Source organism: Podarcis pityusensis (genome assembly GCF_964106645.2).
Source record: "Podarcis pityusensis genome assembly, chromosome: 16".
Classification (NCBI taxonomy): Eukaryota; Metazoa; Chordata; class Lepidosauria; order Squamata; family Lacertidae; genus Podarcis; species Podarcis pityusensis.
This window is the reverse complement of record NC_138041.1, coordinates 10,756,126-10,769,396: the sequence shown is the minus strand read 5'-3', so window position 1 is coordinate 10,769,396 and position 13,271 is coordinate 10,756,126. Positions and strand designations below refer to the sequence as shown.

The window sequence follows — 13,271 nt, the reverse complement described above, 5'->3', positions numbered from 1 at the left end:
GCTGTTTAAAGTGGTGTGACGCTGCTTTAGATGGAGAGTGCAGATGGAGCCAGATCTGTTGCTGCCATGCCAATGTCCCGCTTGTCCGACTCCCATCCACATCTGGTTGGGGGACACGAGATCCTAGACTGGACGGGCCTTTGGTCTGAGAACCTCCTGATATCTTCCCTCTTCTGATATTTATCTCTGAATGAACAGCGCCGGCACATCCGCCAGCCTGTCTGCGGCAGCGCGAGCGGGGGAGGCAGCGCAGCGCTGGGGAGGGGGCAGCGGCTTCCCCCTGCTTCTGCGGGGAGGCTGCTGAGCGACACTTTCAGGGCGGGATTTCAAAGGGTTTCCTATGGCTGAATGTTCCCGACTCCTGCCATTCCTTTGTGCTCTTTCAGCGGCGGATGAAAGCCACCTTTTATCCTCCCAATTGCAGTACAACAGCCCTGCCAGCTTTCAAAAACAGCTCTTTCCTCACCACCCACCCACCCCATCTTCCCCCTCCGCTGCCTCCTTCTCCGGAGGGTCCAATGTCTCTGCTCTGAGAGTTCACCCTACAGACCCAGATTGGAGGGTGGGGGTTATCGAACAAATATATCCTTGCGGGGAGGAGGTGATTTGATGATGCTTTAAACTGCACAGCTGCTATTTTTTGCTTCACGGTGGCCTTTCCTATTATTTATTTGAGCGTTTCAGACAGGAGGTCATAGAATCATAGAATTGCAGGGTTGTGAGGGACCCTAGAGGGCAATCTAGTCCAACTCCCCGCAATGCAGAAATCTAAACTAAAGCATCCATGGCAGATGGCTGGTCTCCCCCAGCCCTGCTAGGAGATGCCAGGGGCTGAATCTGGGGCCTTTTCCAGGCATCTCAGCTTTCCTATCCATCCACCAAGATACAGAATCATAGAACTATAAGGTGGGAAAGGACCCAAGGATCAGTTGTCTAGTCCCCTGCAATACAGAAATCACAGCTAAAGGACCCCTGGTGGTGGCCGTCCAACCTCTGCTCAGAAACCTCCAATCAAGGTTTCTGCCTCCTGGGGGAGTCCGTTCCACTGCCTTAGAACTCATACCATCAGAAAGTTCTTGCTAACGTTTAGTCAGAATCTCCTTTCCTGCAATTTGAATCCTCCCCTCTGGGGCAGTGGGACGCGGGTGGCGCTGTGGGTTAAACCACAGAGCCTAGGACTTGCTGATCAGAAGGTCAGCGGTTTGAATCCCCGCGATGGGGTGAGCTCCCATTGCTCGGTCCCTGCTCCTGCCAACCTAGCAGTTCGAAAGCACGTCAAAGTGCAAGTAGATCAATAGGTACCACTCTGGCGGGAAGGTAAACGGTGTTTCCATGCGCTGCTCTGGTTCGCCAGAAGCGGCTTTGTCATGCTGGCCACATGACCTGGAAGCTGTACGATGAGTGGCGCAACCCCAGAGTCGGTCCCTTTACCTTTACCTCCAGGGCAGCAGAAAAGCAAGCTTGTTCCCTTTCTATGAGGTAGCCCTCCAGGTATTCAAAGATGGCTATCCTACTGCCTCCACTCGTCCCCAAACTTTCCAGTGGATTTGCTTTTACTTATTTATTACATTTATTTCCCACAACTCTTATCTACTTTCACTTATTGTCCTCACAACCACCCTGTGCGGTTTCATGAATGAGAGGGGATCTGAACCACTGTCTCTCCCAATGCTCTAATCATTACACAACACTTTCCCCTGTCACTTTCCTAACCGCAAAAGGTCCCAGATTCCCCTCGGGGACATCCAGACTAGGGGCCACATGGCAATGGCAGCCATAGCCAGTGAGGAAAGTGGGCAGGACAACACATGTGACTCTCTGTGCGATTATTTCCCTCAGAGGATATTCCAGGCTCCTCCCTGTATCTTCATCTGTCGCTTCAAATGAAAGACAGTCTTGTCCTACCCCCACAGTTTAAAACCCCAAATTGCAACCTTTTTCTTCAGTCTCTTAGAACCTGAGTTCGAATCCTCCGTTCAACCACAAAGCTCACAAGGTGGCTGTGAGGATAACACAGAGAAAGTGAGTACGCCATCCTGAGGTCCGTGGAGGGAAGGTGGGATATAAAAAGTGAAAATAAATCACAATAAATTTGAAGTAGAGAGACCGACGAGTAAGCTTGGGACCTTCTGAATGCCAGGCTTTACCACTGAGATGCCGGAAAGGACACTCCTAGAGAGGCACCGCCCCCTGCTTCCCCTGCAGATGCTTCCTGCCCGTCACAATGCCTTGCATTTCGCTGGTTTCTGAATGTAAACCAGGTCTGGGTCTGCACAACAAGGGAAAGAGGAAGACTGCCGAAGGATGGGACTGGAGGCAGGGAAAGGCGAATGAATGGGACACAGAGACACCTCTGACACGACATGTATAGACTTACTGCCCTGGCTGGGTTGCCCTGGTCGATGGGGTTCTTGAAGTCCATGTGCAATTCGTCAAAGGCAATTATCTAAACAGGGGGCGGGGGGGAGAGAGAGAGAGAGAGAGAAATTATTGAGAGGACCTGTCAAGCCATGAGATGCAAACATCAAACTGTAGCATCAGCAAGCACCAACGCAGGTGTTTATGTAAATCAAGGATACATTCCTGTCGTTTATTGAATGGCTTCGCTTATATCCAGGGCTCTGCTTTTCTTCCGCTGTTTCCTTGCGCAAGGGAGTTTTTCAATACGAGGGAAAAGAGGAGATGGAGGAGCAAAGAAGGAAGGATGCAGCTCCCAGCAGTTACACATCTGGAGGCTGGGAACCTGCTCAGTCCTTCTCTTTTGAAAATAAAACAAATGTGGCGCTTTTTTTTACAGTTTTGCACTTGCCAGTGGCTTTATACTCCAGATGCATTCATCTGCCACAGATTTCACTCTCTTTATTTATTTTTATTCTTCATCTCTGGCATTTTGCGGAATTAGCACTGTTCCAGGTGTTGCAAAATACTTGTTCTGCATTGATAAGAATTCCATCTTTTCTAGCGTGGCAGCACCCAAAACTTCGGAACTCCCGGCCTATTGACAAGAGGCAGGCACCTTTGCTGTACTCTATTCAGTGCTTGCTTAAAACATTTTTGTTTTGGCAACCCTCTCCAGACTTGTAGAAAACTGATGTGCTTTAAATCTGGATTTTAGCTTATCGTTAACTGACATTATTATTTGAATGTGTTAGACAAATGTTTTTTACTGATGATTTTATTGTTTTATTCTTCTGGTAAACTGCTTTGAGGTTTTACTGCAACCAAGCGGTAGATAAATCACGTGAAATAAATACATTAATAAATAAATTTTATGAGCTTGTGAACCGCCCATTGCCTCCTGAGCAATACAGAAAGGTAGATAATAAATAGTTGCATTTTGGATGTTACATTTTAAAAACAACCACAACGGCCAACTGGACATTCAGCTGCAAGAAATGTGCATGAACCTGAAATGCCCATAACATTATCATTGTTTTAAAAATCAACTTGTTTTTAACATCACTTTTTTTACTAACAATTTTAATATGTATGTTACATTCTTTGCAAACGGCTTAAACATTTTATTGTTTACAGATAAAGCGGGCTGCAAATTTTGTTAAATAAATATATAATTAATAAGGTAACATTAACATCTGTGTCATAGACCAGGGGTGTGGCCTAAATGTGGCCCTCTAGACCTTTCTATCAGGCCCTTGGGACTCTCTCCAGGCCACAACCCCTGTCCGGTCTTGCTTTTCACCCTCGGGTGTTTTTTGCCTGGCTGGAATGTGTCCTTCAACTCTGATCATGCCTCTTGCTTGCTTGAATGGAGGACAGAAGGGGCTGTGTGTGCATGTGCGCAGAAACTAGCCTCTGCGAGAGGGTGGCAACACGAGAACGGGGCCTTTTCTCCAGTGGCTCCCTGCTTGAGGAATTTCTCCCCAGGGAGGCTCACCTGGCACCTTCGTTACATATACTCTTCTCCCAGACCTTTGGCTACTTAAACATTCTATGGGTTTTTATACTGGGGGGGGGGGCGGTGTTACTGTTTTTGTTTGTTACTATGTTGTGCATTTTTGTCTTTTTATATTGTAAACTGCCCAGTGATCCTCGGATGAAGGGTGGTATAGAAATGTTGTTATTGTTGTTGTTGTTGATGATGTTGTTGATGTCATTGTTGTTATCAGCCAAAGGGGAAATTTGCTTCCATTGCTCCGCCTGCTTTTTCTCTGACTCTTTCCATCACTAGCTTTTGGCCCCAGGAAAGTGGCCCAGAAGTGGGATCCAGTCCCCAGATTGAAAAAGATCAAAGGGAGATTTAGGGGAGCACGACCTGTTCGCCTGCATGGGTTGCTGAGCCGAGAGGATGCTGCAGCAGTGATGTAGAACGGAAGGCAAGAGGTGCGGGAGCACCAAATTTTGGTATCACATAGGACGCCATTGAAATTTGAAATCCAAAAGTCCACCAATGTAACTCCCCACCCTCATCAAAGACAGATTAGTTTCTACTCAGTCATTTGCAAACTCTGAAGCACACATGAATCAGCTAGGGCCAGATCAAAGGGTGGAGGCTTCCGATGTGACCGTGTTAATCTCGCCTCTAAAAAGCACTCTGTTAAAATCTGCGTCCATAATCACACACCACACACTGTAGTTGTTTTGGAAATTTCTATTTATTACTTTCTAATGACTGTGTTTTTCTGCACAATTGTTCACAACTCTTATAGGGGGCTGGGTGGAGATTCAGTAAAAAAGAAAATAAAAAAAGTTTAAGAATAGGTCATAAAAATATCAACACTTGAACATGCAACCCACAGGTAGATTGTCACACATTAACAGCACATTTGTAATTTTCACGTCCAGCATGTACCTATAGGGAAACGTCAATAGTCAATAAGATGCATATATGATTTGCACATTGTTTTCTACAGATAAAATAGCTGTGGTCTTGTTTTTAATCAGCACCATTCTTTTAATTAAAAAATAAATAACATTAAATTGCGTCTCTCAAATTTCCAGACTTCCTTACACTCTGCACTCTTCCCCATTTTCCTGCTTTTTAAAAATTACAGTGGTACCTCGGGTTATAGACGCTTCAGGTTACAGACTCCGCTAACCCAGAAATAGTACCTTGGGTTAAGAACTTTGCTTCAGGATGAGAACAGAAATCATGTGGCGGCGGCACAGCAGCGGGAGGCCCCATTAGCTAAAGTGGTATCTCAGGTTAAGAACAGTTTCAGGTTAAGAACAGACCTCCATAACGAATTAAGTTCTTAACCCAAGGTACCACTGTACTTCTTCCCACCTAAACTAGGACAGAGATTTTCAACCTATTTGAGTCCACGGCTCCCTCAACCAACTACATTTTTGCTGCGGCACCCCTGTGGGGTTCAGAGCCCAGTTATGACACCCCTTGCGTGCAGAGCTGGCAGCCTCTCGCCCTTTTTCGAACCCCCTTCCCTTGTGGAGAGTTTCCTCAGCCTCCTCTCCCTGGATGTCCTCTGGGCAGTCACTGCTACCATCCATAGTCTCTGAGCTGCCCCCCACCCCACCCCAAAGAGAGCTGCCTCCTCACACTGCCCCACAGGGGCCTGGGAAGAGGATGCCCCCAGCCATAGTGGTCCAAAGGTAAAGGTAAAGGGACCCTAACCTTAGGTCCAGTCGCACCATGCCCTTAGCTCAGCCAGAAGAGCAGAAGTCTCTTCATCTCAGGGCCGTGGGCCTGAGCCCGTTAGGCAAAATATTCCTGCATTGCAGCGAATTGGACTACATGACCCTTGTAGTCCCTTCCAACTAATTATATTCCAACTGATTCTAATTATATATCTCTACCTAGCTATCAATATTCATATATGAAAAACCCTCAGAGGAGAACAAAGTGCCAGGACACACTTGATTCACTGTCCCTCCTTCGCATGAAGCAGACGGGCTTCTTTGAGTCAGCTTCAAACTTATTTAGAATTTTGCAGTCAGAAAACTGAGAAAGGAGTTACAATGGTACCTCGGATTACAAACACTTCGGGTTACAGACTCTGCTAACCTGGAAGTAGTACTTCAGGTTAAGAACTTCACCTCAGGATGAGCGCGGTGGCAGCGGGAGGCCCCATTAGCTGAAGTGGTACCTCAGGTTAAGAACGGTTTCAGGTTAAGAACGGACCTCCAGAAGGAATTAAGTTCGTAACCAGAGGTACCACTGTATTTCAATTTGGGAATGCCTGTAAGTTTCATGTTGCTTCATCACAAAAAAAGGTTGTTTTATGGTTTAGAATTGGTTGAATTATATCTGGGTTGGGGGGGGGGACACCATAATCTCCTCAGTGCTTAGGGCCTCTAAAGGTCTTAATCAAACTCCGAGAAAGAGGGCAGTTTTTTCTTTCCATCCGAAGGCCTCATTCTGATCTGTGCTGCCATAACCCAGGATTCTCTGGTTGCCCAGTTCACCCCTCGCTTCCCACTATGCGTAACTCCCCCGGCCTTCAAAATCACAAGATCCTCTGCTCCGATGTTTCTTTTCCAGCATCTCGGAGGAAATTTCCAGACGTCATGCCTCTTTCACAGAGCTCAGGGGGCGGATTTAATTACCCAGAAGGTTCCCTTAACGTACCGACCCCTGGTGCCTCCATTCCTCTCTTCAGCGCCATATGGTCTCCTACCCGAAGCAGCTTCTCAGGAACAAGGAGGCCTACAGGAAGCAGCCAAACCGGGTGAGTCATCCCAGATCTTCAGAGTGACAAAGTCTCCAGAGCGGGGATGGGGAAGTGGGGGGGAGGATGTTGGCTCAGAGCCCCCCGGGCTCGGTTGGCATGTGCCGAAGCCGCCCACGGGGCTAGGTGTCTCCTCCCCATCAGCACCAGCTGAGCGGCAGAGCCTTTCGATCGAGGGTCTCTGCCCACCACAGAAAAAGCACCCTGAGAGCTGAGGTTCTTACGCAATTGCAACATCCCCTGGGACTCATTGCCACAAGAGGCAAGCTGCTGATGGCTGCTAGCTTAAGACTGGGTTGCCGTATTTCAAAAAGTAAAAACCAGGACACCCCAAAAGTTGTTGAGCTAAAAAAATATCGATTTTTAGGGCAAAATGCAGCCTTTTGAAAATCCCCCCCCCCCCGGATGTCAATTCCGCCTTTGAAATCCCAGTTATGTCCAGGGAATTCTAGATGTATGGCGGCCTTAGCTTTAGAGGGCTTTTAGAAAGGGAGGGGGAGTATACAAAGTCAAGACAGCTATTAGCTTCTTGAGAATCTGAATTTAAAAAACGCTAGGTAACATTGAAGACGTCACCCTGCATCATCAGTGCTCTCAGAAGCCAGAGGGCTTGCTGAACAATGAGTTCCAGTGGTTGGGGAACGGGAACAGGGTCCCAACACCACACATTGCATTAATCCGTCATTTACCACTCTTAAAAATTCATTATTGTTCTTTGAAATGTTTGGCACGGCCAACCGCTTAGTCTTCCACTTGGAACTCTGCCAGAGTCCACATAAATAGAAATGCACGTCCTTTCCCCTCTGTTGTCATCAGATTTTTGATTGTAAGCTCCTCAGGAGCAGGGACTTGCCTTCTGATCCTTTGTAAAGGCATTGTGTGCTTTGCAGAGTGGCCCATTTGGGGTCTCAGCCAGCCTCTACCTGCCTGCCTTCTTACTTACTTACTTTAAGGAGTTGGCCCAGCTGGTCAGCTTCCTCCTCCATAATCTCAGTGTTGAACTGTTAATTATGACAGCCCCCTTGAGAGTTCTCCTGGCAGTCTGGGCAAAGGAGCCCAGCAAAAGCTTTTAGGTTATTTTTAATAACCTAAAGAGGAGGAGGATGGGGATAAAACTAGAATTAGCCGGCTCTGCCTGTCATTGGCTCTGGTGCCACCTGCTGTTGGGCTCCCTGCATTTTGCCCTATAGGTTCCAATGGTCGCCAGCCAACACTGGCAATGGAATCAAACATTTATACATGGAATGAGGGCTACATGAAAACCTGGGGAGAGGGCTGCCTGTGTGAGCTCCGTCTTCTTGAAGGAGCTGTAGCTCAGCGGGAGACCACCTGCCCAATCCCAAGCATCTCCAGTAGGCTCAAGAAAGTAGTACCCTGGAAAAAGTACCCTGGAGAATGCTAAACCATGGTTTATTAAACTGTGATTTATGAAACCATGGCTTATTGTTCTGTGTGAACCCAGCCCACCATCTTAACTAAGGTTCATTAATTATGGTTAAAAGCAGCTTGTTAACCGAGGTTTTCTAGTTGGCTTATCAACCATACTTAAGGTTAACCATGGCTTAGCAATACGTGGGATCACAGACCTTGACCTCTTTAACTATGGCTAAGGAGCCATCAGTGCCCAAAATCTACAGAGCTGTGAGAAAAGGGAGGCAAAAGTTCAGACCTCTCTCAAGGCTTGGTTGTTGTCGTTTTTAAACTATTCTGTGACACAATGAACCAAAGTTTAGTTAATCGTCTGCCAGATGCCTCACCTTTAACCATGGTTTACATTAACCATGGTTTAGTGATAGGTGCAAACTGGACAATATTAAGCTACAGGTATGGATCGTCCAGCTTGGTATAAAGTCACAGCCTATGCTCTTTCCTATAACTAGCGGGGGAATTCGGGTTGTATCCAATGTTAGTCCTACCCAGAGTAGACCTGTTGAAAGTAATGGAGATGGCTAATGTACAGTGCCAGATTAAACCCTGAGGAGGCCCCTAGACAGATGAAATCTCGGGGGGCCCTTTGCAAATTATCTCCTAATACAGTGGTACCTCAGGTTAAGTACTTAATTTGTTCCGGAGGTCCATTCTTAACCTGAAACTGTTCTTAACCTGAAGCACCACTTTAGCTAATGGGGCCTCCTGCTGCTGTCGCGCCGCCAAAGCCTGATTTCTGTTCTCATCCTGAAGCAAAGTTCTTAACCTGAAGCACTATTTCTGGGTTAGCGGAGTCTGTAACCTGAAGCGTATGTAGCCTGAAGTGTATGTAACCTGAGGTACCACTGTACATTTTTGATTTTCTTTCAAGATCAAATCAGTATTATTTTGATCCATTGTGGCGGGGCCTCTAAAAGGCGGGAGTCCCATAGGCCGGTGCCTACTCTGTCTGTTTGGTAATCTGGCACTGCTAACATAGGTCCATTAACTTTAATAGGTTTACTCTGGATAAAACTTTGTTGAACACCCCCACATACACACACAAATTATACCACATGCAAACAAATGTGGCTGTATAGAGGATGATGATACAGTTTTTTGCTGCTCACATACAGAAAGGTGCACAAACCAACTCTCTTCCTTAACTGTAGCTGAATTGACATGCTTGCCTCGTGCAGCTCACAACTAAGTGGGGCAGCAGCCGTGGGGCAGAGTGGCCCCTCCTGAGAACAAGCCTGGCCTGCCATCTTTCTCTGGAGTGGAGAGGGTTGGGTTTGGGCCGAGAGGGGCTCTCCTGAGCTCCTTCAAGGGCTGCTTCGCCTCGCTCTGAAACTTGTCCTTGCAGCTGCCGGGTGCGTTAAATGGATTCCTCCTGCTGGGTCAGCTAATGCAATTTGCAAGTAAGTGGGGCAGCTGTGCTGTGGTGCTGGTGCCAGGACTCTCCAGAGACCAGGCCCAGTACAAGTGCCTCACCTATACCCTCCTTGATGGCAGCCCTGAGCATCCACAACAGCGTTCAGCCAGGAAGCTTTAACTAACTCTCATATATACATACCAATTGCTAACTCAGTTTGCCTTACCCAAACATATAAACCCCTTTACGCCTTATATGCCCACTCTGAAGAACTAGCCCTGTTACAGGTGCTGCATAATATTCATTCTGCATTTATAAGAAGCCAATCTTTTCTCGTGTGGCAGCACCCAACACTTTGGAACTCCCTGCCTATTGACATTTAGAAAGGCAGCTTCGTTGTACTGCTTTCGGACCCGACCAAAGGCATTTTTTAAAGGCAAGCCTACCTAGGCATATAAGGGGCACGGGTGGCGCTGTGGGTTAAACCACAGAGCCTAGGACTTGCCGATCAGAAGGTTGGCGGTTCGAATCCCCACGACGGGGTGAGCTCCCGTTGCTCGGTCCCAGCTCCTGCCAACCTAGCAGTTCGAAAGCACGTCAAAGTGCAAGTAGATAAATAGGTACCACTCCAGTGGGAAGGTAAACGGCGTTTCTTTGCGCTGCTCTGTTCGCCAGAAGTGGCTTAGTCATGCTGGCCACATGACCCGGAAGCTGTACGCCGGCTCCCTCAGTCAATAAAGCGAGATGAGCGCCGCAACCTCAGAGTCGGCCACGACTGGACCTAATGGTCAGGGGTCCATTTACCGAGGCATATAGAACGTCGCATGTAATTTAATCTGGTTCTTATCGTTGATTTCCATTATCTTTGGAATGTTCAAATGGTTGTTTTCATTGGTGATTTCATTGGTATTATAATTATTGTTTGTTTATTGAATTTATATATATTTGTTCTGTATCCTTTTTGTAAACTACTTTGAAGTTTCTTCTTCTTCTTACAATCAAATGTAATAGGCAATTTTTAAGATGAAACACACAAATAACTATCTGAGCGCTAGTCCTTAGGCAGTCAAAATGTTCTGGGGGTGCTGCTGCTGTTATTTTATCCTGCTTCCGTTGCACTGCAGTGCAAGAGAGCTCCCTCCAGATGGTAATCATAGAACCGTAGAGTTGGAAGGGACCCCAAGGGTCATCTAGTCCAGCCCGATGCAATGCAATTAACATTGCGGGAAGTACCGCAGAACAACTCCAATGGCTGCATAGTGGATAGAGCAGGGGTAGGCAACTTAAGGCCCGTGGACCGGATGTGGCCCAACTGCCTTCTAAATCTGGCCCGCAGACGGTCCGGGAATCAGCGTGTTTTTACATAAGTAGGATGTGTGCTTTTATTTAAAATGCATCTCTGGGTTATTTGTGGGGCATAGGAATTTGTTCATTTTTTTTCTCCAAAATATAGTCCAGCCCTCTGCATGGTCTGAGGGACGGTGGACCAGCCCACGGCTGAAAAAGGTTGCTGACCCCTGGGATAGAGTGTCGGTCTAGCAGCTGGGAGAGACCAAGGTTCAAATCCACAACGTTCACCGGTGTGGCCTTGGGCCAGTCACTGCCTCTCAGCCTAACCTACCTCACAGGGTCGTTGTGTGGATCAAACTAGGAGGGGGAGAACCACTTACGCCACCTTGAGCTCCTTTGGGGGGGGGGGAGAGTAGCAATATAAACACCATCAATAAAATGGAACAATCTGCAAAAATCCTCCCCTAGAAGAGGAAGAAGAAGAAGAGTTTGGATTTGTTATCCGCTTTATCACTACCCAAAGGAGTCTCAAAGCGGCTAACATTCTCCTTTCCCTTCCTCCCCCACAACAAACACTCTGTGAGGTGAGTGGGGCTGAGAGACTTCAGAGAAGTGTGACTAGCCCAAGGTCACCCAGCAGCTGCATGTGGAGGAGCGGAGACGCGAACCCGGTTCACCAGATTACGAGACTCTTAACCACTACACCACACTGGCTCCCCTATTGCATTATGAGTATGCCAATTGCATTGTTGCAGAATACACACACATAACCCACCGCCAGTCTGGAGGGACCATCTGAATAGGCCATTCCCCTTTGCAGTGGTTTTCCACAGTCCTGCTGATGTCCTAAGCTCTGGCCAACAGTGTTCCCCGCACACCTACGGGCCGAGGAGAGAGAACGCCTCCCTGCTTCACTAAGGTCTCCCTCTTCCCTTTTCCGTTCCTCTGACAGCCACGACTGAACCGGCACTCGTCACCTGTCAAAGGCACACCGTGCGCTACAGGCGCCTGTAGTGGGTTGCCTAGCGACACTCGCACGCTGCGTTCTCCTCCGTTCGGAACAGGAGAACATTCCATGGCCCTGGGTTCCTCGCTTCCTACTCCAACCTCCTCTCCCAGCTTCCTAATCACCTCTGCTTCCTTCACTGGCCACCAAATACCCCAAAATATGCCCGGGGGACAGGACAGGGCAGGGCAGGGAGAGGAGGGCGAGATTCCTGAGGTCACCAACCTAGACCTTGAAAGAAAACGATATAAAAACACAGTATTAAGGAGAGCAAATAAGTCAAATGCAGGATCTTGTCCCACCCCCCACAAATCTTAGGTTTTCCACATTTCCACATCAGTTTGCACTGGGGGAGGGAGGGGAAAATTCACCAGCATTTCCGTGTGAATTTTCTCTCAGTGTGCACATTTCTGCAACGCCTTAATGTACACATTTGTGCAAGCAACTGTCTCTAGAGCATTTATTTATTTATGCCATGCCTTTCAACCTACAGTCTTGTTTTCTATATGTCGTTTTCATTAATGTATGGATTTATACGCACACGTTACCCTAATATGTGTGCTTTCGTACGCGTCGCATGCCTGGAGGACATACAGCTGCAGAATTTGGAGATGTGCAAATCCCAAAGGATGGCTGTTCTCCGGTTCGTTTATTGTTTCAGAAATTAGGAAGGACCGCCTGCTAAATGCAAGCTGAATCAGATTCCCCACCCCACCCCAATCCCTAGATAAGGGTAAGCAAGAGATTGGGGTGGGCTTATTTTTAAAAAATAATAATAGTGGAAGATTTTTGCTGTGTAGTTGGGGGGGGAGGGAATTTAAGAGGATGAGGTGGTCAAAGTCCTGGGGACAGGGCTGCTGTTAAAAAGATGTACAGTGGTACCTCGGGTTACAGATGCTTCAGGTTACAGACGCTTCAGGTTACAGACTCCACTAACCCAGAAATAGTACCTCGGGTTAAGAATTTTGCTTCAGGATGAGAACAGCAGCAGCAGCAGCAGCAGCAGCAGCAGCAGCAGCAGCAGGAGGCCCCATTAGCTAAAGTGGTGCTTCAGGTTAAGAACAGTTTCAGGTTAAGAACAGACCTCCAGAACGAATTAAGTTCTTAACCCAAGGTACCACTGTATTTGGATGGCAGGAAGACAGAAGAAGGGTTGTAGCTCAGTGGCTGAGCATCTGCCCTGCATGTAGAAGTTCCGGGTTCAATCCCCAGCATCTCGGGGGGGGGGGGTTCGGAGAGTCCCCTGGCTGAAGTCCTGACTAGCTGCTGCCAGTCAGTGTAGACAACACTGAGATAGGTGGGCCAATGGCCTGGGGCTCTGTATAATACGGCTATAGCTGTGTCTGAGTAAACGTGTTTGTCTAAAAGGCAACGGCAAGAGGAGGATGTACGCAATGCACACCCCTTGCATTGAGTGCGGAGGAATGTGAGAATCTGGAGGGTAGATTAAATCAGGGAACCTGTGGCCCTCCCAGAGAGTGTGGGACTCCAACTCCCATCATCCCTGACCACTGGGTGTGCTGGCTGGGGGTGATGGGCATTGAAGTCC

General features: G+C 47.7%; 1 protein-coding gene and 1 long non-coding RNA gene across 2 annotated transcripts in view; both read right to left on the bottom strand.

Moving 5' to 3' along the window:
- Positions 1 to 13,271, bottom strand: part of CNIH2 (cornichon family AMPA receptor auxiliary protein 2) — a 48,481-nt gene that overhangs the window by 14,394 nt on the left and 20,816 nt on the right. Inside the window, exon 2 of the mRNA XM_080984906.1 lies at positions 2,378 to 2,446. Coding sequence (XP_080841032.1) covers positions 2,378 to 2,446 — 69 coding nt within the window. The remainder of the gene's footprint in view (positions 1 to 2,377; positions 2,447 to 13,271) is intronic.
- Positions 6,213 to 7,925, bottom strand: LOC308465201. The gene is made up of 2 exons (XR_013980346.1): positions 7,592 to 7,925; positions 6,213 to 6,622 (listed from the first exon to the last, which is right to left on the bottom strand). It is a non-coding gene; the product is annotated as an uncharacterized lncRNA (long non-coding RNA).